Source organism: Phascolarctos cinereus, unplaced genomic scaffold (genome assembly GCF_003287225.1).
Source record: "Phascolarctos cinereus isolate Bilbo 61053 unplaced genomic scaffold, phaCin_HiC Scaffold_9;HRSCAF=440, whole genome shotgun sequence".
Classification (NCBI taxonomy): Eukaryota; Metazoa; Chordata; class Mammalia; order Diprotodontia; family Phascolarctidae; genus Phascolarctos; species Phascolarctos cinereus.
This window is the reverse complement of record NW_027556402.1, coordinates 173638556-173666195: the sequence shown is the minus strand read 5'-3', so window position 1 is coordinate 173666195 and position 27640 is coordinate 173638556. Positions and strand designations below refer to the sequence as shown.

Here is a 27640-nt window from a genome sequence, read left to right as displayed (position 1 = left end):
AAGGCCTGGGTCCTCTTCTCATTTGTCTACATATCCTCTCTCTCTGACTTCATCATATCTCATGGGTTCAAGTATCATCTCCATGAAGGTGACTCCCAAATTTTTATATCCAGCTTTATTCTTTCTCTTAAATGCTAGTCCCACCAGACACCTTTCTTAGATAGTTCTACTTGCTCCCCAAACTCAACTTATCCAAAGCAGGATGAATTACCTTACCCTGAACATGCCATTTCTTCAAACATGTCTATTTCTGTGAAAGGTATAACCGTATTTCTAATCATTCAGGTTAGCATTCTTTTCCCTCCACCTCACCCACCATACTTAATCAATGCCAATTGTTGTTGATTATACTTCCACCGTATCTCTCCTGTTTGTCCCCCCTTTCTCCACTTAGAGGGCTGGGAAACCCGTTCAGGGTCTCTTCATGTTGCAACTGGGATACTGCAGTTGTACTAATCATTTAATTGGCCTCTCTTTTTCTAGTCACTTTTTCTCTAGGCCATCATCCCCATAGCTGCAAATCATCTTCTTAAGGCACACATCTGACAATGTCACTATTCAAATAAATTCAGTCTCTCCCTATTGCCCTTACGATAAGATGTAAACTCCATGACTTGGCATTTAAAGGCCTCAACAAACTGACCCCCACCTATCTTTCTAGATTTACTGAATAGCCTCTATATTCAATTCAATTCACATCTTTAGTAAGCACGAATTATGTTGATAGGACTGTGCTAGGTACTAGAGATACTAGGGAAAACATGAGATAGTCCTTGACCTCGAAAATCTTACATTTTACTGGGGATGGGGAGGGGATATGACATATGCTAAGGTTAGTAATTACAAAGTATATTCAAAATAATGTGAAGTAGTTTCAAAAGGGAAAAGTCAGTCATAATTTGGGGAAGAGGTATCAGGAAAGGCCTCATGGAAGAAGCTAGGGATTCTAGGAGACAGAGATGAGGGGAGAGGGTGACGCATATGGAAGGACAGCATGTTACAGTCAGACTGGCCTGCTAGATGTTCTCCTTCCACATTTCATTCGCTGACCCTCAGTCATTGTACAAGATGTTTGTTGCCTGCATCTTCACTTCCACTTAGAAGAATCCCTAGCTTTCTTATGATTCAATTCAAAGAGCTATTCCTGATTCAAACCCAGTTGTTAGCATTCTCTCCCATCTCACATCATCTTGCATTCATTTATACGTGTTTGTATTTGCTAGTAGGATGTATACTTCCTAGAGACAGGAATCATCTTTCATTTTTGTGTTTGTATACCCAACACCTAATACAGTGCCTTGCAGGTGATATATACTTAACATTTGTTGAACCAAATACATCTCTTGCCTTTTGAAATAAAAAGAAATTATCATAGAATAAAAATGCCTTTAGAACAAGTGTTCTTAGCTGATTTTGTGATATTGACCCCTCTGGCAGTGTGGTCAAGTCTATGGATCCCTTTCTCAGAATCATATATGTAAATGCATATCATAAAATAAAGATTTGTTTTAAATTGAAAGGCAATTGAAAATAAAGATTTTTTTTTCACATACAAATTCAAGGACCCCCTGAAATCTATCCACAGGTTTGTGGACCCTATGTTAAGAATTCCTGCTTTAAAACCCATTCCCCTACATTTAGGCACAACCACAAGTTAATCAACTTGGAGAAAGAAGATTCAATCCTGTTTTTAATACTTAGAAGATGCTTGATATAGCTTTGTAAATGATGACTATCCTCCAGAAGCACTCTCCCATATCTTAATCAACAAATAGTTATTCATTTGAAGTCACTTGTTATTTCATATCAGTCAATTTATTAGTCTTCATTCAAGGCACTCCCTAGATTACTAAAGTATGGAACCAGTGAATGAGATTATCCCAAATAAATGAAGTGTACTCCAAAGAAAGAGTATATTTTGTACAATTCAAAGGATAATAAGTTGGCAGTTAGATGAGACCATGGAATTTATCTGGTCTCAATTCCTTCATTTTACTGATAGGAAAAATGAGGCCCATAAAGGTTAAGTGACTTGTCCATGGTTACACAGATAATAAGTAGCAAAGCCAGGGTTCAAACCCAGTTATTAAATGTATAATATATGTGAATTAAAACAAATCTTAGAATCATCAGTTCGAACCCTCTCACTTTATAGATGAAGACACTTAAGCCCCAGAAGTAAAGATCTCACACCTATGGTTACATAACTAGCTCATGGCAAAGCCTGGAAAAACACCTGGCTCTCTGAATGCCTAGCTTAAAGCTTTTCTTTTGCTACACATGGCCTGTTCCCGGAATACAAAAACTGCTAAAACTTCTTACCAGAAAATCATAGCTCATATCTGATCATTTGCTCTGGACAAAAAATTCTCACACTAAAAGGGGCTATGAAAAGAGATATGGAAAGCCACTTGTATTAATGAATTTAAACGCATGGTTGGTTGATTTACAAGTTAGTAGTGGGGCACTGCATAGACACCTTAAAGGAAGCGAGTTGACCTGTTTTTGAGGTATTTCCAATATTAAGAAACAGGGAATCGTTTTTTATCAAGTACAATATGAATGTGGCAATCTAGTAGAGACAGGGATGTGGACAATAAAATAATAAAAACAGCTCACCCACTTTATAAAGTTGGCATTTAAGGCCCTGGGTATAAAGGAGTGCATTATTCCATATTAATTTATATTGGGCATCAGTTAATGTCATGCTCAACTTTGTCTCTTTCTGTGTGAAGAAGAGGACAAACAGGTTTAGATTTTGTTCTCCTTTGTAACTAATTCTCTGTCCCCAATTATTTCATAATACCATAGCATTTCATCATATGGTCTTTGTAGTCTCAAAATACTAAAAAATTTTTAAAAATACATATACACACATTTATTTGTTTCCAAGTATTGTTTTGTTTTGTTTTTTACCACAAAAAGTAAATTGTCTTATGGTGATGAAAAATCTTTTAAAGATATAAGTGTAAGAAATACTCATGCTTTAGTACTCCATAACATTTTTTGAAAGGTTGGTTAGGAGAAGAACAATTAAATGTGGAGTTCCCAAGAGGGACTTCTTTACCTCAAATATATTTGAAGATTCATTGCTGTACTGATTGGAAATGATTTCTGATTGGTCACTACACCATTTGAGTCCACCTAGGAAGCCGTCTGCATCCAAGTCATTCACGTCTAGTTCAGAGAGGTCAAGTTCTGGGAGATCTGGGCAAAGAGGCTGGTCTTCACCAACAAGAGCAGCACACTGTAGAAGTGGGAGAGAAAACAAAAATAACTTTCATTAACTAGAGGAATTTATTAAACTGCAGAAGCATGTGATAGGAATTAAGCTTGAGTTATTTCAAATGACTCCACAGAAGCTGGTTACCTTAGTCTTTAGTGATTAGAAAAATATATACTTCTCACTTTCTTCACTGTCTAAGGGCATTCTGCATTACCCATCAGCTGCATCCCAAAGCAAAAGAGAAATCTAGTTTAAGATTCTGAAAACATCTTTTATAGTAATGTCTTTAACAATTATTTTCCATGGAATCCCTTTGGTTACTCATATATAGCATCATAAAAGCTCTTTTATTGTTGTCTCAAAGAAGTGTTTCTCAAAGAGTGATCTGGGAGCCCATAGGGGTCCCAAAGATACTTTGAGGAAGTCTATTTTCATAATAGAACTAAAGCATTTTAATTTCAAATATAGTAAATAGCAACAGATGTACTTTTCATAACAAAAGCTCTTTTTGGGGAGGAGGGGTCTTCAATAATTTTTAAGTGTGTAAGAGTCCTAAGACCAAAATATGTGTTATTAATATTTATCATTGTCATCTAAATTGTCTTGCTTTGATTTTTTTTTCCAATCCAACTGAGGCTTTGCAGAGCAATTTATGCTCTTAGACAGTTGCCTGGGGCTACTGAAAAGTTCAGTTGCTTGCCAACCATGGTCATGAAGCCAGTACGTGTCAGAGGCAAGATCTGAACCCTGATCTTCTCACTCCATACTATGCCACACTCCCTTTAGAGATAGAGCTGCTGCTTCCCTAAAATGCAAATCTAAAACTGACCTAAATCATTCCAAAAACCAAAAAGAAAGGAATTAAAAATGTAATATCCTCATCTGTGCTGCTTAAAATACTGACTCTCACGTATTATCATTCCTATAAGTCTTTCCCTGGTAAATAAGCATTTTCTCAACTATGTCCCACAAGTTCTATGTCACTAATCCAGGAGTAATGGTGGTAGCACACAGTAGATAGAGTACCAGGCCCAGACTCAGGAAAACTTAACTTCAAACCCAGCCTCATACACTTACTAGCTGTGTGACCCTGGGCAAGTCACTTAACCCTATTTGCCTCAGTTTCTTCATCTATAAAATAACTTGAGAAGGAAATAACCAACCACTCCAGCATCTTTGGCAAGAAAACCCTAAATGGGGTCAGAAAGAGTCAAACACAACTGAAACAACTGAAAAACAACAATTCCCTATAGAAAAGAGAAGTCATTGAAAAATACATCAACTGCTTTAACTCAAAATTCTTTATCTTATAACAGTTTTCGTTCATAAGAGAGAAGCTACATACAGGGAAGACTCAGACTTCAAGGACCCAGGGATATTAGTATCTTACCATCTGAGTTTCTAGGTCCCTTCCTCTTGGCAGTGACTTCTAATGTCAAAATTAATGCCATACAATCATTCATTTGCCATGAAGCAAAATGCCTTTCTTGATATTTAGGCTTTGAATAAAATAAGTTTTATGTACATTTTTTTCCCCCAGAGCACCTCTTCCATTCCTAGAAGGCTGCATTACACGGGTCATATGCAGCAGTTTGATCATGAGCAACATGCTGGGAACTAGGTACTTGGTAATAGAGTCAGCAGTTGGTAAGGGGTTGGGGGTGGGCTGTAATTGACTGCCTTTCTTCCATAAGACCACCAGGCCACTGTGATATATCCAAACAGCAGGCTAAAAGAACAAAAAAAGGGCAATTTTCAGAATTCAATCAGTTCTTTCATTTTTTGGCATTTCTTCTGTTCTTATTATCTGTAAATTCTAAATCACTAGATTAATATTATTGACCAAATTATTACTAAGCTAAGGCATGGTTGAAGTAAGCATTTAGTTCTAGTAAAAGACTCACATTTGTTCCTGGAATTTTCATCTCCTTTGCTTTGTACCTCCCTGTGGGCAACTGTCTTTAATTCCCGCCTACTGCCCCTCCTAACTTCCTAAAAAAAATGAACAGTTCTAATGCAGATAACTCTCTAATACTTGTGTTATAATCTAGGGCCTTTTCAATGGTGCAAATGAACTCTATTATCTTATTTAAGAGATATTCTTCACCCTACAGACACACACACACACACACACACACACACACACACACACACGGAATTTCAGAATGTGGCACAAGTTTCTGTCATGAAAGTCTATAATCCAGACCTGGTGCCTTAAGAATCCTCAAGTGTCACTGTCACTGGTGACCAATGCAACTTAAAACCAAAACAAAACAAACTTATCTATACTGAACATATGAATTGGTTAAAAACTCTTCTGGCCTCAGAGAATATGATAGTCTAAGAAAAGACAGATCTTTAGGGGGAAAAGAAAAACACAGAACTGTAGCAGAAGCTATAAAGATTAGTGGCTTTTAAAAATACGTTAGAGTTGAAGTGAAGTGCACATGCTTTTGCCAATGTTGACATGATAATAAAATCAATTCTACTGAATGTAGCATTATACTGCTAATCTGCGGCACATTAGTAGCAAGTGTTCCCATTATTAATTTATATTTGGCCTTTCAATGATACCAGATTTAACAGTCTAAATCCTGTAACTGTCCTTATTTGACATGCTGATATTTACTTATCCTTATACATCTGTAACAGGTGTACTTTATCGTAATTACAGAGATGCATTCTACTGCCTTTCTACCACTATGACAGTTACTTCCCAAATATAGTCTTCATTTCACAAGACTGAAGAGAGTAAAGTAGGAACCAAACACAAAAGGCTTTTTCCCCTTAGTTAAAAGATCAGACAATAAATTAGCTTAACTGTATGGATGATAATGAATCAATATAATAGAGCATAATTTTCAATTAATCTTTTGGAGGGTTTTTTGATGCCAGAGATGGTAATTTTTTGGAGGCATAAATACTGGACTTGCGCATTTCAATTAGAGTAATGAAAAAATGATTTTATAACATTTTCAAATGGTCTAGGGGAGTGAGCCCACTAAAGAATGACAGCTTGGTGGAATGTGTGTCATGTGAATTGTCTCTATCAATCTTTGTAACCTTATTGTACATCACCTTCATTAAACTGTGAAACACAGGGGACTCAAGAAGCTCCGCTGCTACAGGCCTTTATTAACCAATGCACTGTGCTATCATTATGTGCAAAAGGGCATAATATGTTTTAAGATGACAGCAAAACATTAATGATTCAAAAAATGAAAGCTGCCTATACTAGCTGCTGTTCTTGGTATTTTAGATTGGTATTGATGATCTCCACAGTTAAAGCAGCTCATCCAGGACTCCTGCACATTGCCCCAGGTAAAGCAACAGAAATACCAGTTGGTCAGTTTCAACCACGGACTCATCCATTTACTTTTACAATTAATACTGAGATCTAACCTTTTTTTTTTCCCTCTAAGAGAATCCACTGCTGTAAATTAATCGGTTCTGATGCTTACTTAAAATGACTGCAGGAACTCCAGTGATTAAAATAAATCTTCAATATTTCCATATAATCTGGTTCCTCAATCAGCTCCTAGCAGTATCAGGAATAATACATGATGGAAAAATGAAGCTACAGCAGCTGAGACCCACACTGTAAGCCAGACAACAGCCCACAGGATACTCCAGCTACTCAGAGACAATTAGGACTTTGGAGCCACTTACAGCCTTGACTCATAATAGCTACAGGACATATAAATTATCCATATCTACTCCCCTTTACCAAGAAAACCAAACAAGATAAGAACAATTCTATTCCACAAACAAAATCTACCAAAGCCACAGCTAGCTATCAGCACTGGAGAACATGACAAAAAGAGTTAAGAAACCAGTCCATGCCCTGCTAGATAGGAAAAATTCTTTCATGGATTGTCCTGGCAAAATGATTTTCCTTCTAGATATGTATCTCTGTACCACATGGACATCTTATTTAACTGGATCACGTGTAACATTTAATCCTCCCCTTTTTACCCCGTGTGCCCCCAGTCACCCATAGGAAGTACTTGGAGCTTCCTTTCTAATTCATTGTTACAGATTTACTTCCTTCGTGTAATTAACTCAATTTGGGTTTCATCCCACCAGAATACACAGAAAGTTTCCCGTTTCACAAGTTGTCAAAACTTTGAGATAACATTCGACTGTACTGCATGCAGACATGAAGAAATCTTCAAATCTCAATCCACACGCTAGTCATTCCATAGTTCAGGGCACTGATTCCTCCCCCCGCCTCCAAAACCCCAGGAGTTGCACCTAGCCGAAGCTGCTGATTTCTAACATTATTATTTATTTTTCCACAAGTGGAGGCGGAAGCAGCAGCAGCACCGGCAACAACAGCAGCATTAGCAGCAGCAGCAGCGGTGGCGGCAGCACTAGCAGCGGTGGCGGCAGCAGTTCCACACAGTCCCTGCATAAACTCTTTTGCTTCAGTCTGTTGTCTCGGTTGTACAGTGAGATTTAACCATTTGTTGCACTACCATGATTAATTGAGAACCTTGTGCTTTGAGAGAGGTTTTTTTGTTTGTTTGCAAAAAAAAAAGCATGCCACAACATGTATAAATAGGAAGAAAGTAGCATCTCTTTCAGATTCTGGTGGAAAACATTCTGAAAAAAGCACAGCAGGACACCGTTCAGGTTTTTGTGAGTTGTTCAGCTGGTAAATGGGGGTGAGAGGGAATCCTGAACAGGGTGAAAAGAAACCTCAATTTTAAAATATTCATTTAAATTTTTTAATCTTAATCGTATTATAAATAGAAATGGCATTTTTCCAACCAGGCCACTAAATGCCACTGGAAAGACTTTAGACTGATTCATATCAATATCTTAGAGCATAAATATTGCATATGACTGGAAAGAGAGCCAAAGGCACATGAAAATAGTTTCCAACTGCAAGAGATACTGATGACAGCAGCTAAGCTTTGATTTGCTCAAGGCATCTGAGAGTAACCTTAAAATAGCAAACTTATTGGAGTTAAGATAAGATTTAGACTTGCTTCCAAAATCTCCTGCCCGGTTTACTTTTATACTTATTATCCTCATAAAAACCTCCCCTTCTACAGAATACTTGCGTCCAAGTTAAGGCTCTACATTGTCTGCAATGCACAGCTCGGCTCCGCTCAGCTCAGCTCACCTCTATGTCACTCCATACAGAGTCCTGGTTGCACATGTCCCACGCCATCCAGCTTCTGAATGACGGCAGTAAAGCTTTTTAAACTACAATCCACAGAGCATACACTCATGCAGGCAACTAGCCCCTTACTGAGAGTGAACTGAAGGCACCTGTCTTACTACTGTTGCCAGTCACATGACAAAGCTATTAAAAAGTAGGCTGGGCTGTCACTCACCCAGCCTTCCTCCTCTTGTGCAGCCTGCTGCTAAAACTTGTGACGTCACTCAAAGGCAGACCTCTGTCTCAGTGAAGTAAAGGTTTAAAAAAAAAAAACCACTCGGACTTTTTGAGGCTTCCCAGCACCACGCTGTGATTAAAACCAGCCTTTAATGCCACACCTCCTACAAGGAGTCCTTCTATACAATAATGAAAATCCCCTACAATCTTTTTAACATTTATTTTGCTTTTCCAAAGCAAGAAAGCGACAAAGCCCTGTTTTATTGCAAATGAAGAAGTAACAGAGTGTAGCTGAATTGTGTACTCTCTAGACTTTTATTCTGATATTTGTAGGTGGTCTAGGCACTGGGTTAAGTTCTGGCTTTTAATTTTGACTGTTGTTACATTACTGCATAAAAAGTCCGGTGATGCAATTTTATTAACTGTATTTAACTTTTTTGCTTGTCTGAATCACAGCACCGGTCATTTCTGACTTTTTTTTTTAAATCTACAAGATTGTCTGTATATATTAAGAAATACACAAAAATCTCTAGTAAAAAAAAAATGCTTGTCTCCTGGGCACCAATGAAATGCCAGCTTCAAAGCAGTCCTGCTGTTCAGTTTGCTCCATATAAGGAGATCAGGCACACGACCCAACACAAACCAACAGCATCTCCCCTTTCAGGTCCCTCCTAATTATTTCCATTTCTTTCCTAATCTCCTTGAAAACAAGTGTTAATAAATACAACTGCTGCTGTTCTCCCCAGAATTGTTCAGATTCTTTCTGTATCTTCATAATAAGTAGCTTTTCCTCCAAAACTGTCTCAGGGTGCATTTTTAAATAAATACTTTATTCCAACCCCCCACCCCCCGTGGTACCAGTTTTAATTTGAAAACGGGAATATCCATGATGTAAGGTGAAAGCACCAACACATTATTAACAGACATATTTTTTCTTCAGCTTTCTAAAGCTCCTGTCCCTGAGACAATGAGGGCTGTTGCAGGTGCACCTGTTTTCTGATGACACTACATACTGAATACATAACAAACTCAAAGTACCACACATCACTGAAAAATATTTCCCATAACAGAAAAATGCTCCACCTTAACCCCTTCCAACTATTTTTCTGTGTGTTTGCCATCTCCCTCTTCTACAAAATATAGAAAATTGAGAGACAGATATATTACTTATATTAATATGATACACTTTTGAGTTTAAGTAACTACTTTACTTAACATGATGTAATTGAAACTTTGCCAAATCAAAAAAAAATCAAATTATAATAGTATACATTTTAAATTCTGCGCTCTAACTGTGGTTGCCTTTGCTAAATCTGGTATTAATTGTCTCCTTTCCAAGAAACAATTATCTGTGGTGATATCCTAACACATACTGTAAACTTTAAAATTGCTGAATACAATAAATAATACACTGAGATGGGGAAGAAAAAATAAACACTTCTTAAAATAGTTTGTTTTTTCTACTACATAGAATTTTTTTTTACTTTGATAATATCTGCAATAAGCAACAAGTAAGTCCTTGGATAATATAACCATTTTGATACCTTATCATTTTGGGGCTCAAATATTGGTCCATTCTTTCAGTTACTTTAGAAAAAAATCAACCAAGTGCATTTCATTGGCTCATATTTCCATGCATAGATGTGGAAATGCAATTTTATTTTTACTTTTTTTTAAATAAAAAAATGACAAAACATTGATTTCTGAAAAAAGCATTTTTACAAGCAATTAATGGTATTACATTGACTTTACCCCAAAGAAGCTCTAATTTTCTTCCCAATTATATTCAGACAATGATAAAACTGCAGTAAACTATTGGGATTTGGGGCAAAGATGATAATTCTAGCTTCAACTCAGTCAACTGCAAAATAACTTTAAGTCATTTGACCTACAGAAATAAAGTCAATGTTTAGTAATTATTATCAGTTGATCCTTGGCAGCACAGTCTCCTCCAATACCTCTTTGTTTTGTGTTTCTCATCAATACAGAATCTATCATATCACTTATAAAGATCCATTCACATCTTTTATAGAAAGGGATTTAGTTTTGAACATTCCATATTAATGCTGCAGATATTATGATCACAATGTAGAGTTTTTGTTTGGGGGTGGAGAGGGTAGGGGTGTTGCCCATCTGAATTCTGGTACTGTCTTTTTTTTCAACTTAAGCAACTTAAACAATATACTCAAAGATATTAACAATTAACCAAAAGCAGTTTCACAGAAGTTTGGATCGCTGGAGAAATAGAGAATTCTTAAATCATACCATCATATCTTTTTCTCCTCAAAGCTGTTTTATAAATAAAAATGTATTACAAGCAATTTCCTTGAACTAATTGGATTAGCTTCTTCCATTTAAAAATAACTCTCAAAAACTGCAACTCCAGTGAAGAAGAATCACTTATTGATCTTTAGGATTTGGTTAACTCTTCAAGTTGAATTTTTTCCTATACAATCTATTTATTGTATTCTCAAGACAATTCGTATTTGCTGCTTTTCCCTCCTTGATTTTTCCTGATTCCTATGACATTGCGTTTTTCTCTGTGCCTTCTGTACACTGTTAATAGTTTCATTTCCACTACCCCAGGATTTCTCTCTAGTCCCTTTCCACATCTCTTCATTAAATTTCTTGAGTGTTCATATTTTATTCAATAAAGGTTTATTAAGAGTCTGATTTGTGCCTAGGATTGTGCTAGGTGGTAGGGGATAGAAGAGGAGTCAGAAAAGCATGTGACAGGATACCTGCTCTCAAAAGTGCTTTTGGTATTTGAGAAAAGACACATAAAACATACAGATATGAAATAATACTCAATATTACCCAAATCAATATCCAATTTGCTTTCCTGTTACTTAAAACACACCCTTTTCTTAGTACAAGGTCCTTGTACTGACAACTATTCACTCCCAACTTCATCTGACTTTATCTTAATAATGAAAGTAAGTATTTATTGACATCTGATCTTAGTCATATAGAACATGGACCTAGATAGAAACCTTAATTTCATTTCCCTGTCATCTAACTTCCTCCCCCATGTTTACAAATGTTGAGGGGCTTAGTCTCACTGAAGCCAAAATTCTTAACAACAGAAACAATAAAATATAACTGTGAACGATATATTACAGCACACACTGGACCTAGTTCTGAAAATAGGACCTATGAGAAAACTGCTCATGCTTATAATGCACTTAATATACAAATTAATCAGTCCATTAGAAAACCACATTATTAGCATCTCTAGCAAATAAATTTGACCAAATAGAATGATTTTTGAGATTCTTTGTACCCCTCCCAAATGTAGATTTTCTGTGCCTTTCATATTTTATGGAATCTTAAACCTAGAGGTGCAAGAAAGCTGATTGTTAAACCTTCAGTATGAGCAATAACGTCCTAGTAATTAGCAAATGCTATAAGTTGGGACTTCATTTATTATTATGCTGATTGTATAAACTTAAGGAAGTGATGGAGAAAATGCTGACAATGAAGATTAAACTTAAAAGTGTGTTGTACTTATAAGGGAGTGGTGGGCATTTCTTAAAGATTTAACAGTATGCCTTTCCACATGCCCCACAAGTGGTAATCTATAGTCTGCCTAAATATCTCCAGAAGGGGAGAACCTACTACTTCTCATAGCAATAGTTATCTCAGACAGATCATAATAGCTGAGATTAAATTTGGAAGGGAACTTGGAGGCCATATAATCCAACCCACTCATATTACAGATGAGGAAACCCAGGCCGGGAATGACTTGCCTGATCAGAGTTTCTCTCATCAAAGAGCCAATGCACTTTCCATTATACTAGCCTATTCCTCTTTGTAATGGCTCTGATTATTAGATTTTTATTTACCTCCAGCATAAATTTGCCTCTGCAGCTTCTGCTCATTGGTTCTATTGCTTCCATCTGGGAAAGAACTAAATACGTGTATTCTTTTTTTGTCCTGACCATGGACTAACTGAACATAATTATCATGCCCTTAGCACCAAAGGTATTCCATTCTAAACAAGATTTGGAACCCAGAACTGAACTTTTTAACCTGAAATGGGATCTCATCAGAATATACTGCAGCAGTAATGTTAAACTAAATCATTTTGGATACCAGGCCTTCCCAAATATGCCCAAAATCACATTTTTTTTTGGCCCTGATATCAAATTGTTGACTAATCGAGCTTTAAATCTATTAAACCCCAAGACTTTTTTTTAAAAGAGGACTAACTGCCTAGCTATACAATGCTAAAAGCAAACCTATATCTGTCCTACTTGTTGAAAAAACGCAATTCATTTTTATATCATTATTGTATGTATATGAGAGAATCCGATAGAAAAAGTACTTCTTAATATAGAATGCAATTTTATATTGGCTTCTGTTGTAGTATATGGAAATGTGTAAAATTTAATGGAGAAAAATTTTGAAGTATTCAAACTGGTTAAAAAGAATAAGTACTACTGTAAGTTGAAAGAGTGGCAGCCTTTCCAAAAAAGAACTGAAAAGTCTTCCCCGTAAAAATAACAATTTTCCAGTAACTCAAAGACATCACCTCCTGGCCAATGGCATCCCAACCAAAGGTAATGAACTATTCTATTTTCCTGGGAATAACACCTTTCAGGAACTGTCCAGTTATCAAGGAAACTGGAATTGGAATAACAGATGTGTGTATGTGTGTGTATATATAAATATAAATATATACATATATATTTATGATCATGATTAGTATCATACTTAATTGATGAAACTCTGCTGAGTTTCTGCTGAATTGAGAATACATTAGTTCTGCTCTAAGAATTCATCAAAGCAGCGATAACCAAGTGAACAGTAGCAGGGTACAGGGCACAAAGTCCATGAACCTTTAAATACTCTAAAATCAAATCTTGTTTTACACAAAACTGCTATGGTAAAGTCAATGTGAATGAAGTATCTTTGAGGAATGGAACAGAGGAGTCAGTGGACAGCCTTAGTACCTTCCAGCAATTTTTTTTTCAAAAAAAAATAGACTAGAGATGACAGACAGCCTTACCAACACATTTCTCATCTTCAGATAAAACCTTCCTTCACCACAGCTCTATGAAACTGAGTCAGCTTTTTTTTTTTCCCTTTTCCTTTGGGACTCAAGATCTGCACTTTATTTCATATTAAAATAAAGAATAATATAGATATTTTTGAGTTGCAGTTACTTGGTCTAATACTGGCAATATAAGATAATTGATGTGCTTATCACACACATAAATAAGAACTTAGTAAACAATCTTTTTTTTCAAGTTTTCTTTGAGATATGTAAAAAGCATTCATGCCCAATTTTTCAACTGGAGAAACTAAGGAACAGTTATTAACTGAGGTAATGAGACATACTCAAAGGCAGTGAGTTAGCCAAACAGTACCTTAAGCCTCTAATTCTTGAGCCTAGGTCCAATCTTATAACTTCTTTGTTTGAAAGGGAAAAATGTTATTTTCATACTATTCCCCTAATAACAAAATGCGGCTGAAAATTCTTCCAAAAAACTAAATTTATTTAACTAGACCACACCTTTGTATGTTTCTTAGCTTTTCCCAGTGCATTAGAATTTGCATTTTACTCTCAACAGGACCAAAATGTAGGCCCAAAGTAGAAAAATAATAATCCGCACAAATTCACTGTTGCCTTGATAAATATTTATATGGAAATAAACTCCAATTGCATGCAGATTTAGGTCAGATTTACTTTGGGGGCCTAACTGGGCCTTAGGATTTGGGAGGTAGTTCTGATGAAAAGTGACCATTAATACTACAGTGGCTACTTAGGCAGCATGAGTATGCTAATTATGGATACCAGGAGGTAAGGGAAAGAGATAGATAATGGAGGTGAAAAGATGGTAAGGGAAAGTGGGGGCTTATTTCTAAATTTTGCTTGGGGACGTCCTGTACCCAGGGAGAAGATCCTTTTCTTCATCCTTGTACCACCCAGTTCTCTGCTTCCTGGAACAGACAACTCAAAGCAACATCCTGGAAACCTAACTACCATATAAAACATATGTTTTGGTATGAGAAAATACATTCCATGATTTAATCAATCCATGTAGAAAGCATACTTTTGGAACATAGATGCCTGTATACGCTTTCACACTGTAAGATTATTCTGTTACTGGTCCAGAATAGCTACCTGACACCTAGCCAGCCTTCCAATGCAGGCCGTCTACTATCCTCATCCTGAAATTTTGGTTATCTTCACTGTAATTGAGTTTCTTCGATTTGTTGTACAGATGAAGTGTTTTCAGAAATTCTTAAACAAACAAGTAAGTCTGTGGCACTCAGTCCCATCTCTCATAAACTTCCCTGGATGAATTAATGAAAAGAGGGGAGCTAGGTGGCATAGTGGATAAAGTGTTGGGCATGAAGTCAAGAAGACTCATCTTCCTGAGTTCAAATCTGATCTCAGATACTTACCAGCTGTGTGACCTTGGATGAGTTACTTAACCCTGTTTGCCTCACTTCCTCTTCCATAAAATGAACTGAAGAGATGACAAACTGCTCCAGTATCTTTGCCAAGAAAACTCCAAATGGGGTCAGGAGAAATCAGACACAACTTAACAATAATAATAACAAAAAGAACACTGAACAACTGGGAGATAGGCAGCCTAGATTCTGCTAGATTTTGGTCCCTATTCATTAGCTGTCTGACTCTTGGAAAGTCTTTTCTTGGTTAAAAAAAAAATCTTTGAGAATAAGGACTATTTCCTGTTCATCCAGAACTCAACTACCCTGAAATAATCGTTGCACATAGGAGGTACTCAATACATACTTGTTGAATTGAAAACTGCTCAAGCTCTCTAGATTTTGGGCGCTTTATCTGTCAAATCAAAGTTTGGACTAGAAGCCTTCAATGATTCTTTCCACCTTTAAAAGTCAATGACTCATCTGTCTCAAGTGAGGTCAATTTCTTTTCTTTAAATAAGTTTTTATTGATGTATTTTGTTTTTTCAACATCACCATAGTTTTCCCCAGTATCCCTACCTTAGTACTTGCAGAGTTCTCTCATATAACAAATAGTATTTTTAAAGAAAAAAAAAAAGACCAAAAAAACCCCCACAAAATTGATCAATACATCAAAAAAGTAAGAAAATATATCCAATGTACAATAATTGTGGACTGGAGCTATCTTATCATATCTCTTATTTCAAGCTTTATTCATTACAATTCAGCAACATACATTTTTAATGTTTTTGTGTAGTTGTTCTTTCTCTTTAAATTGTTCAAATTCTTGGGTATACTGTTTCATTCAGTCTGCTTACTTTACTCTATATCAGTTCATGTACATCTTTCCAAGCTCTCTGTATTCATCACATTTGTCACTTCTTGCAGCATGGTAATATTCCATAATATTCATGTGCTACAATTTGTTTAGTCATTCTCCAAGCAACTGGTACTAGGTTTTGAGGGTTAAATGAGATAATCTATTTAAAAGTCTGTTAAGCACTATCTAAATATCAGCTATTCTTATTAAAGCAAACTACTGGATAAAAAATTTCCCTGTAACAGTCCCTGTCCATGTAGTCTACATTGTAAAAATAGTTATTTCTGGTGTAACTATTTGAATGTAAGATATTATTAAAATCTGATCAGCTTTACACATCTATTCTTGTTTAGGAAGGAGAAAAGGTGAAAATAGGGAGGGTCTTGAATTCAAGTTTCTGCATAGAGGCAGAGTGGAAAATTAAGATGAATATAAACAAAATCCTGTTCAGACACTGTAGCAAGATGTCTGCTTTAAAATGGAAATCATAAACAATAGTCAGCAAGTTATCTATTAATTGCTTACTACGTGCCAGGTACTAAAAAATAATATAACAATAGAATAATTTCTGTCAAGTTTACTTAAGAGGGATCCTACTCCCGTTTTTTATTTCAGGGAACAATAGAAATGGGTTATCTGTACAGAAACTAAGAAATGATGGGTAGTACTAAGCCAAGAACATTTCATTATATTATTATGAGTAATATTTTATATCAAGACTGTATCCAAAGGAGATTGCTCTCAATGGGAGTTTGGGGCAAGGCATTATGAGGGCCCATCTGGATCTGTTCCATTTGATATATGCTCCTCTTTATCAAAACATTGTCATACATGTGCTTTGGCTATGTCAAATATGATATTCATTATAGGCTTCAATGGGAAGCAGAATCACAGCTATCACATACACAGTATGCCACCAAGAAAAATCTTTGGAGATGAAAGCACTAGTAGCAACATAGTGCATGAGCTAAGAGGAAACCTATGTTCACCCTCAGGAGACGCTGCTACTACTACGTAGTACCAAATAAAAGCTGCTTTGTTAAGTATTTAAAGCTCTTTATGACCTGGCCTTTTCCTACCTTTCCAGTCTTCTTACATTCTAGGATCCCACCTGATTGGCTTACTTGTACTTCCTTAAACATAACACTCCTGGCTGTCCCCCAGGCCTGCACAGTCTGCCCTCTCCCCCTCTCCTTCACAGCTCTGGCTTCTTTCAAGACCCAGCTCAAGTATACATTTCTGCAGGAGGGCTTTCCTGGAGCCCCTAAAAATATTCGCATCTTCCCTCTCATATTACCCATATTTGCTCTGAATATAAGTTTTACGCACCTAGTTGTTTGCATGTTGCCTCCCTATTAGAATGTATGTTCCTTGAGGACAAGAACTGGTTTTGCCTTTCTTTGTATTTCTAGCTCTTAGCACAGTACCAGGCACGTGGCAAGTGCTAAATGAATGTTTGTTATTACCTGACTTCACAGCTCTGATGGACACAACATACTAAGAGTAAGAAATCTGTAGCTACAGTTTTTATTTGAAATGGGGGGGTGGTATAAATGGGCAGAGGAGTTGATCCTTTTTTTAATGTGAAAAATGAAAATGTAAGAAAAAATTTCCCAGATTTTCCCAGATTTCCCAAACCTAAAATGACCAGAAAAGTGAATGTGAGGAGAACAAAGTTTTAAACAAAGGAACTATAATAATCTTGAAATAATGAGGCTTCAACTTTCCTCAACTTGTCTTATTCCAACTAGATTTTTAAAATTCCATCTTTTAAAAATGAAATCTGTTGACCATTGGAGACAACTTTTTATAATCTGCTTTAGTAGATTCATTCCAATGAAAAAGTGCCTAAAATAGAAAGAAGCTAACCTTTTACACGTTGACACAAGGCTGCATCAAGGGAACGTAAGCTTTCAGAGCCTTCCTGTGGGTATTTTCAGCTTGTGTGCTCTTTGTCTCCTCTATTACATTAGCCAGCACTGCATACTGTGTAAAAACCCAGGACAGGAGCTGTGGGTTGTGGAAGCCACGCTCAGCTGATAGGAAGTAAAAGCAGCTAAACTCTTTAAAGCTATATTTCCTCTCTACTCTCCTACAAGAAAAGAAGCCTAGAGAAAATGATGGCAAATGATTTCTCAAAGACTATAATTTAAATGATTAATAGGCTCAATTAATCTATTTATTCTACTTAGAGCAGAAAGAGTTTTGGTGGGTGGTGCTTTATGTTTCAAAAGTATAGCACAGGAAAAAAAAATAACAGGGGAGATAGAGGGCTGTCCTGAGAGAAGGGGGAAGTAAGAAGAAAGGGGGAAATTATTTCACATAAAAGAGGCTTGCAAGGAAGAGCTTTTGCAGTGGAGGGAAAATGGTGGAAGGGCAACCAATGCTAGAACTTCACATCTAAATTCATTTGAAAAGGGAAAATTTTATATATATATATATATATATATATATATATATATATATATGTATGTATGTATGTATGTATATGTATATGTATATGTATGTATGTATATGTATATGTATATGTATGTATGTATATGTATATGTATATATACTTACACACACCCACTTAATAATTGGAAATAGAAATCAACCTTACCCAACCAGAAGGTAGGAGGGGAAAGGGACAAGGAGGGGGGAAAATAAAAGGGAGGGCAGATAAAAGAAGTCAGGGATCAGAAGCAAAACAAACTTTAGAGGATGGACAGGGAAAAAAGAGAGAGAGAAGGAAGAACAGAAGAAAACAGGATTGGGGGAAACGCACAGTTAATAATCATAACTGTGAATGTGAATGGGATGAATTCACTCATAAAAAGGAAGCAGATAGCAGAATGGATTAAAAACCAGAACAAAACAATATGTTGTTTACAAGAAATACACTTGAAAAAGAGAGACATACATTGAGTTAAAATAAGGGGCTGGAACATGATCAATTATGTATCAGCTGAAATTTAAAAAAAAGGCAGGGGTAGCAATCATGATTTGACACAAAGCAAAAGCAAAAATAGACCTAATTAAAAGGGATAAGCAGGGAAGCCACATCTTGCTAAAAGGAACCCTGGACAGTGAAGTAATATTAATTCTAAATATATGTGTACCAAATGACATAGCATCCAAATTCTTAAAGGAAAAGTTAAATGAATTGCAGAAGAAATAGACTGAAACTACACTCATGGGGGATTTCAACTTTCCCCTCTCAGAACTAGATAGATCTAACCATAAAATAAATAAGAAAGAAGTCAAGGAGATGAACAGAATCTTAGAAAAGTTAAGAAATGACAGAGCTCTGAAGGAAAATGAATCAGAAAAGGGAAGAGTACGCTTTTTTTCCCCCTCAACTGTACATTGCACCTTCACAAAAAACTGACCACTTATTAGGGCATAAAAACCTCACAACTAATGCAAAAAAAAAAAAGCAGAAATATTAAATGCACTCTTTTTAGACCACAATGCAATAAAAATTATGTTTAATAAAGGGCCATGGGAGCATAGATTAAAAGTTAATTGGAAATGAAATAAACTAATCCTAAAGAATGAATGAGTCAAAGGAGAAATCATAGAAAAAAAATTTCATTAAAGAGACTGACAATGAGATAACATTCTAAAACATATGGGATGCAGCCAAAGCAGTACTTAGGGGAAAATTTATATCTCTGAGTGCATATATCAATAAAAGAGAAAAAAAGTAGATCAATGAATTAAGCATGCAGCTAAAAGGAAAAAAAACTAAAAAAAGAAGAAATTTAAAATCACCCATTAAATACTAAAATGGAAATCCTGAAAATCAAAGGAGAGAATAATAAAATTAAAAGTAAAAAAAAGACACTGAATTAATAAATACAACTAGGAGATGGTTTTATTTTAAAAAAATACTGAAATAGATAAATTACTGGTTAAACTGTTTTTAAAAAGAAAGAACACCAAATTAAATGCAACTCCAATGAATATGAAATTAAAGTGATTATTTGGAAGTTATTTCATCAGATTATATGTGAGTAAAACAATCTAAGTGAAATGGGTGAATATTTAAAAAATATAAACTTCCCAGATTAACTCAAGAAGAAACAGAATAATTAGATTACCCTTTCTTAGAAAAAGAAATTGAACAATCGATGAACTACCTAAGAAAAAATCCCCAGAACCAGATGGATTTACAAGTAGATTCTACCCAACATTTAAGGAACAATTAATCCCAATAATAAAATAGTTAAAGAAAGAGTCCTCCTAAATTCCTTTTATGACACAAATATGGTTTTGATACCTAAACCGGGGAGAGCAAAAACAGAGAAAGAAAACTACACCCCAATGCTTTGATGAATATCAACACAAAAAAATTAAATAAAATATAAGCAAAGAGGTTAGAACAATGTATCAGAGAGATCATACATTACAACTAAGTAGAATTTATACCAGAAATGCAGGGCTGGTCCAATATTAGGAAAATTATCACTACACTTGACCATATCGATAACAAAAACAACAAAAATAATTTGATTACATAGATAGATGCAGAAAAAAATTTTGAAAAAAGACAACACTGCTTCCTATTAAAAACACTAGAAAACACAGGAATCAATGGAACCTTTCTTAAAATAAGTAGTTATCTATCTAAAACCAAGAGCAAGCATTATCTGTAATGGGGATAAACTTGAAGCCTTCCCAATAAAATCAGGACTGAAGCAATATTGTATTAGAAATGCTAGATCTAGAAATAAGAAAAGAAAAATAAATTCAAGGAATAAAAATATGTAAAGAGGAAACAAAACTATTCACTCTTGGCAGCTGATATGACAGTAAATTAGAGAACCCTAGAGAATCATATAAAAAATAGGTGAAATGATTGACAACTTCAGCAAAGTTGTAGAAAGGAAAATAAATCCACATAAATCATCAGCCTTTCTATATATTACCAACAAAACCCAGCAGCAAGAGATAGAAAGAGAAATTTCATTTAAAATAATGACAGATGTTATGAAATACTTGAGAGTCTATCTGCCAAGACAAACCCAGAGAGTGCATGAACAAAATTACAAAACACTTTTCACAGAAATACAAAAAGATCAAACAGTTGGAGAAATATTAATTGCTCATGGGCAGGACGAGCCAATAATATGAAGATGACAATTCTACTTAATTTACTTATTCAGTGCCATACCAGTCAAACTACCAAAGAATTATTTTATAGAACTAGAAAAAATACTACTTTCATCTGGAAGAACAAAAGGTTAAAAATACCAAGATTATCAATGAAAAAAAAATGTTAAGGAAGTCAGTCTAGCAGTTTCAGATTTCAAACCAAATTACAAAGTGGTAATCATCAAAATGATCTGATACTGGCTAAGAAATAGAGTAGTGGATCAGTGGAATATATTAGGCACATAGTACACAGTAGTAAATGACCACAATAATCTAGTATTTGATCAACATAAAGATCCAAGCTTTGGGGGTAACAATTCAATATTTGACAAAAATTTCTAGGAAAACTAGAAAGCAATTTGGCAGAAACTAGGAAAAGACCAGCATCTCATATTGTATATCATGATAATGTTAAAATGGATAAATTATTTAAACATAAAGGCTGATATCATAAGTAAATTGGGAGAGCATGGGAAAATGTGCATATCAAATCTATGGATAAGGGAAGAGTTTATGACCAAACAAGAAATAGAGAGCATCACAGGATGTAAAATGGATAATCTTGATTATATGAAATTTAAAAGGGTTTGCACAAATAAAACAAATACAGCCAAAATTAGAAGGAAAACAGAAAACTGGGGTGAAAATTTTACAGCAAGTTTCTCTTATAAAGGCCTCATTTTCAAATATATAGGGAGGTGAGCCAAATTTATAAAAATAAAAGTCATTCCCCAATTGATAAATGTTCAAAAGATATGAATAGGCAATTTTCAGAAGAAGAAATCAAAGTTATAGTTCACATAAAAAAATGCTCTGAATCACTACTGATTAGAGAAATTCAAATTAAAACAACTCAAGAGATACCACGTCACACCTATCATATTGGCTAACATAACAGAAAAGGAAAATCACAAATGCTGGAGGGGACATAGAAAAATTGAGACACTAATGCACTGTTCGTGGAGTTGTGAACTATTTTGGGGAACAATTTGAACACTATGTTGAAAGGTCCATAAACCTGCATACCAACTCGGCAATACCACTATTAAATCTGTTTCCCAAAGAGATAAAAAAAAAGAAGAAAAAAGGACCTATTTATACAAAAATATTTATATCAGTTCTCTTTGGGGTGGCAAAGAATTGGAAATCAAGGGAATGTCCATCAAATGGGGAATAGCTGAACAAATTATGGTTTATGATTGTGATAGAATACTATTGTGCTATGAAAAATGAGTAGAATGGTTTCAAAAAACCTAGGAAGACTCATATAAGCTCCTGCAAGGTGAAGGGAGCAGAACCAGAACACTGTACATAGTAACAGCAATATTTTAAGGATGGATCAACTGTGAAAGACTTAGCTACTCTAATTAAGAAAATCCAGGACAATTCCAAAGGAATTGATGAAAAATGCTATCCACCTCTAGGGAGAGAACTCATGAACTCTGAATGCAGATTGAAATATCCTTTTTTTTAACTCCATTTTTATTGTTTTACTTTGTTGTGTTGCTATGCAGTATGGCTAATATGGAACTATGTCTTACATGGAATATGGCTAACATGGAAATATGCTTTGCATGACTTCACATCTATAATCAATATTGAATTGCTTGCCTTCTCAAGAAGGGGATAGTAGCAGGAAAAAGGGAGAGAATTTGGAACTCAAAATTGTAAACTGTTAAAATTTTTACATGTAATTAGGAAATATTTAATGAGACAATTTTTTTAAAGTATAGCAAAGAAAGAGAACAGATCCTCATATTCCCAAAAGTTAGTTTCTTACACTTCAGGTTCATAATGAAGAAAACTATTTCTGAATGTTCAGTAACATGCCTTCTCAGCTGGTACATGGGGTTAGAAGAAGTATTGATTAAATACCAGGCACTGTGCTAGGCACTTTACAGATATGATCTCATTTGATCCTCACAACACCTCTGGGAACGAGGTGCTATTAATTACTCCCATCATACAGTCGAGGAAACTGAGACAGACAGGGGTAAGTGACTTGCCCAGGGTCGTATAGTTAGGAAGTATCAAGGGCTAGATGTGAACTCAGGTCTTCAGACTCCAGGCCTCGCATTCTCTCTCCTGTATAACCTAGTTGACTCTATTTTCACATGTAGTAAAATAGATACTGGAATGAAGAGAACTGGATTGTATTCCTAGCACTTACAGTGACAAGCTATGGGACCCTAGGAAAGCAATATCATCACATTTCCAGGCCTACAACTCTAAAAAGGTAGACAGGGGCATATGCACAATAAACTAAATTATCTCTAAGAGTCCTTCTAGGCTCTAATAAGCTATGAATCTAAGTTTGCATCATTGGTTCAAAATCCAATATTGAAAAATTGCCTGATGGATATTTAATGTAATGGCTTTGTTTAACAACCTGGGCTCCTTTAAGTACTATTCCATATAACTTTGCTTAACTTTTAAGTGGTATCAGAGCAAATGCCAGTTTTACTTTGGGCTTTTTTTGTTTCATCGGATAAACAGAAATTCGGAGGGACAATCAATTTCTTTTTTTTTTCCTCTTTTATTTTTAAAGGTTTGACATAAAGCTGTCCATAGCATTACTTTCTAAGGCAATAACGTCGTATCACAGGTTGCAGGGATGCTAAGTGGTTGTTTGGTTTCTCTGTGAATTTAGCTTACTTAAAAAAGAGTGAAAATCAGTCTCACTCACAGTGGTCAAGACCTCACTGCAGCTCTAAGGGAAATAGTGCAGGAAACTGGTATTTTTCTATCATACCTCCCCAAATTTATGTGAGCCAAAAATTTCCAAGGCTCACAAAAATGGCTAAGTTACTTTGAGCCAGAGAATGGAAGAGTAATTTTTAAGTATCAGATGATCTTTTAAAAAAAATTTATTTCAAGTACTGACAGATAGAAGAATAGAAAACAAAGGCAGAGTAACAAAAGCTATTCAATAAAAAATAAATGCTATTATCAGTCCTTAAGTCAAAGTTGCTTTGGAATCCATATCCTTAATGCAACTTTTAGATAGACTGCACAATCAACTTTTAATTAAATCTATTCTTTGGGGTACTGAAGAAAAAAACAACTCAGCTAATATTTGATACAGTCTTTTTATTAAGACATTAAAACTTTATTTTCTTCTAGGTAGTAGTTCCTCTACCCCCATTTAACTGATTTTTGATAGTGAACATATGTAAATGAGATATTTCATGTTTTAGAAAACTATAACAAAACTCAACATTTTTATAGCAAGTTACAGAAGGGTCACTCATTTTAATGAATCATAGAATCTCAATGCTGAGAGAGACCAAAAAGATATTCTCTAATCTTTTTGTTTTTTCCCCAAAACAGGAATTTAACATCTGGAAGGTGGTCATTATGACCTACATTCACTACCCTAAGACACAAGACTGTCACAGACTCATATGTACTGAAATATGAAAGTACAATATTAGAAAGGGAGATGAGTCAATCATCAAAACATCTATAAAAGACATGTATGTTATCATCTTACAAAAAAGAAGTCCAGGAGTTTCTGATAAGGATTAAACTGTGATCATGTTTGCTGAAATCTAGTATACATAAATATACGCATTATTTTAAGGATATAATTGTGTTTTTCTTAGAGAAAACTGGCATTTTACAGGTGGTAGCCAATCAATTTTGATTAAAAAAAAATAGACCCACTTCCTTTTTCTAAGGGAGAAAAACCTGTTTCATTATATAACTTTAGTTTTTAATGTCAAACATTATTTGGTAAACAGAGTTATATTACGGAATATTATTTCTTATTTGGTACTCAAATTAACCTCAAGACATAACTGGCTAAATTAATTTAATCTGTACATTTGAAAGCATTGGTGCCTTCATCTAATTCTTTTCTACTAATAAAATCTAACATGGTAATATATTTATTTCCAGTTCAGTTCATATTGAGGAGTGTAGTACTTTACAGAAAACCAATTAATAGCAATCATATATTATAACACTTTTAATAGTTCAAAGGAAAATCCTACACTATGGGGTGATAGATTAGATGAACCAAGTAGGCTAAACCTATCTCATTTGCTATCTTGTTAGGATATGAGAAACCTACACAGAAGCAGTCTGAATATTAACTAACCCCCTACTTAATTGAATGGTTGTTCTAAAGTTTAAAATGGGATTTGAGATCCTAATTTTAATCCAAATCTAGTGTTAAGTTGTTACATTTGTAATACGTAATAATATTTTGGGAGTCTTAATTTTCCTTCCTACTTTGGATCTGAACTATACAACTTATGACTAGCAATGAAGTTCAAGATCAGAGGAATGCCTTATTTTTACTGAGGTTAATTTTACCACTATCACCAATATTATCAAGTCACTGTCAGTATGTACACTATCAATGTTTATATCAGTCTTGCTTTTTTAGGGCAATGACTCAATAATTTGAAAACATCAAAATTCCTAGGGTAAACTCACCCCACTAAATGTGTATACTAATGTATGAGTGTATACATTTATATATGAATATATTCACTTATAGAAGTCTTAGCCATAAATACACAAAGAGGGACTCAATGAGACAGCCTTAATTCTTTCTAATCACTGAGAACCAGTATATTTTGGGAGGAATCATCTTTCAAAAACACACTACTATGATATTGGTTATTTTCCAGTAGAACCTACTATACACTTATTTTTCCCATGCATAGGCTCAAATATTCCCCTGGCTTAAAAAATATGCTGTTACATATAGCCATACTTTAGGGTCATTTTCAAAATATCACATAAAAGACTCAAACAACTGACCTATATGCATGAAAAAAATTGACCATTAACAAAAACCCAACCTAAAGGCTTTTATACACATGCCTCCTAATATTCATTTCACAACTGTATCCACAGATGACCACGGCAAGACACATGCCATTCACCCAACTTCTATGTAAAAATTTTAGCCTAAGTTCACAGAGCTTTTCAAAATAGGGCTTAAACTTGTTGCTTTTTAATTCCAAGGGCGGAATGACATGCCAGGGCACCTCATAGTTATTGCTAAATGAAATCCACAGCATGGTGCAAATCTGAAAGCCAATCTCAATCAGATACGGACGTAAGAGCAAATATGTACAGTATCATGTGCTTTCCAACAGCACTAGGTCTCGAGGGAGCACTGTGACATCAGCAGCCGAGACAGGTGGTTCCCTTTCCAACTCAGGAAGAAAAAAAAAAGGCAGCAGCACTGTATAAAAATAGCAGTATTGTAATTTTTCCTTGGTAATCTCCCCGTGATGCCCATCCTTTGATACCTTATTGAAAGAATCATTCTTGATAGGACATCCTAACAGTAAGTCACTAAGCATTTGTATACCAGGTGCATGTGCCTGGACATAGATAATACCAACGGTCATGGGAAAGGACTCTGTTTGGCTGCCCCAGTTGGGAGTGCTAGCATTTTAATCTTTGCTTATAGGAGAAACAGGAGTATAAGCATTCCCCAGAAACAAGTGCTGTACTTTTGCCTATAAAATATCGTTGTACTATCTTAGTTCCCTATTGCTAGTAATACCCAAGGAATGCCATAAAAAAACCAGGTCATCATACAATCATATACATACATAGAACAGGTCATAACTAGGCAGAGCCAGTTTGATTCTAGATGCCAAACTAGTATGTGAGGCACTAAGACTTTTGTGGTCAAAGTTATTTGCTTTTGAATGTAAGGTTCCTAGAATATTAGCCGTGTAAGTTGTGTATAAAATTACTTAATTCAGCTCCTGTTCTCTCGCTTCACAGATACTTTTACTCAGTGACAGCGACTGGCTCTTAAAGCATTCTCCTTCTTGTTGGATCTCCTTAGAAACACAAATCTTGTTCCCTGGCAGCGGTTGCTCTGAGTGCTGTACCACATGCCCAAACTAGTTCTCCCTCGCAGCTTTAATTCACAGTAAGTGGCATGAAAGGAGGTCAACACTTCTCAAAAACCACTCTGAGCTATTTGCTGCTTTGCTATCTATTTCTGAAAGACATGTTCCCTCATAGAGGCTTGCTTTATATCTGGAGTTTCTGACTATTAGTATTGACATCCTTATGGTATGGATTACAAAATATCTAACACAGGGGAATAATTATAGTTTCAAACCTTAACCATAATTCACCTGGAGAATTCAGGAAACTCTAGGAACCAAGGAAATCAATAGTTTCCCCCCCAAAGAAACGTGTCTCTGGAAAGCTACTCAAAGCATTCATATACTTTATAGCTTTTTTCTTTCCTCAGGTATACATTGAATACTTAACTTAATAATGTCTTCTTACATTTATATTGAACCTCAAATCCCAGGTTTCCTAGTGAACTCCCAGAGTAATAAACAAGTATAGAATGTGGGAAGCAAAGTAAGGTCTGTACTAACCTTCCTGGCTTCCTCAATTTTTGAAGTAGATGAGTTTTACTACTCCCCTGAAGTTCATAGTTCTTAGATAATAAGTTAGGAAAAAAATCTCAAGATACCATCTGGCTTAGCCCCCTGCCTTCAAACAGATACGATATTAATATACCAAATTTACAGAGGATGTAACAGGTACAAAGAGATTGAATAAGGCTTCACTTTCTAAATGGTGGCTTTAGGAACTATAAAAGATGGAATCACAACAACAACAGCTACAAAATATATTGAAAAACAAAATGCCTTGCCTGGCCACTATCAAT

At 35.3% G+C, this 27640-nt stretch overlaps 1 protein-coding gene across 3 annotated transcripts in view; it reads right to left on the bottom strand.

Annotated features, from left to right (window-relative positions):
- PPARGC1A (PPARG coactivator 1 alpha) overlaps nt 1-27640 on the bottom strand; it is a 425645-nt gene that overhangs the window by 123331 nt on the left and 274674 nt on the right. For 2 of the 3 annotated variants that reach the window (XM_020992474.2, XM_020992470.2), the window contains exon 2: nt 3068-3247. Coding sequence is in view for 1 of the 3 variants with exons in the window: in XM_020992476.2 (XP_020848135.1) it covers nt 3068-3247; nt 8358-8405 (228 nt within the window). In the remaining 2 variants the exon portion in view is untranslated. Of the gene's footprint in view, nt 1-3067; nt 3248-8357; nt 8541-27640 lie in introns of those variants that run through there. The other variant, XM_020992476.2, reaches the window with a different exon arrangement.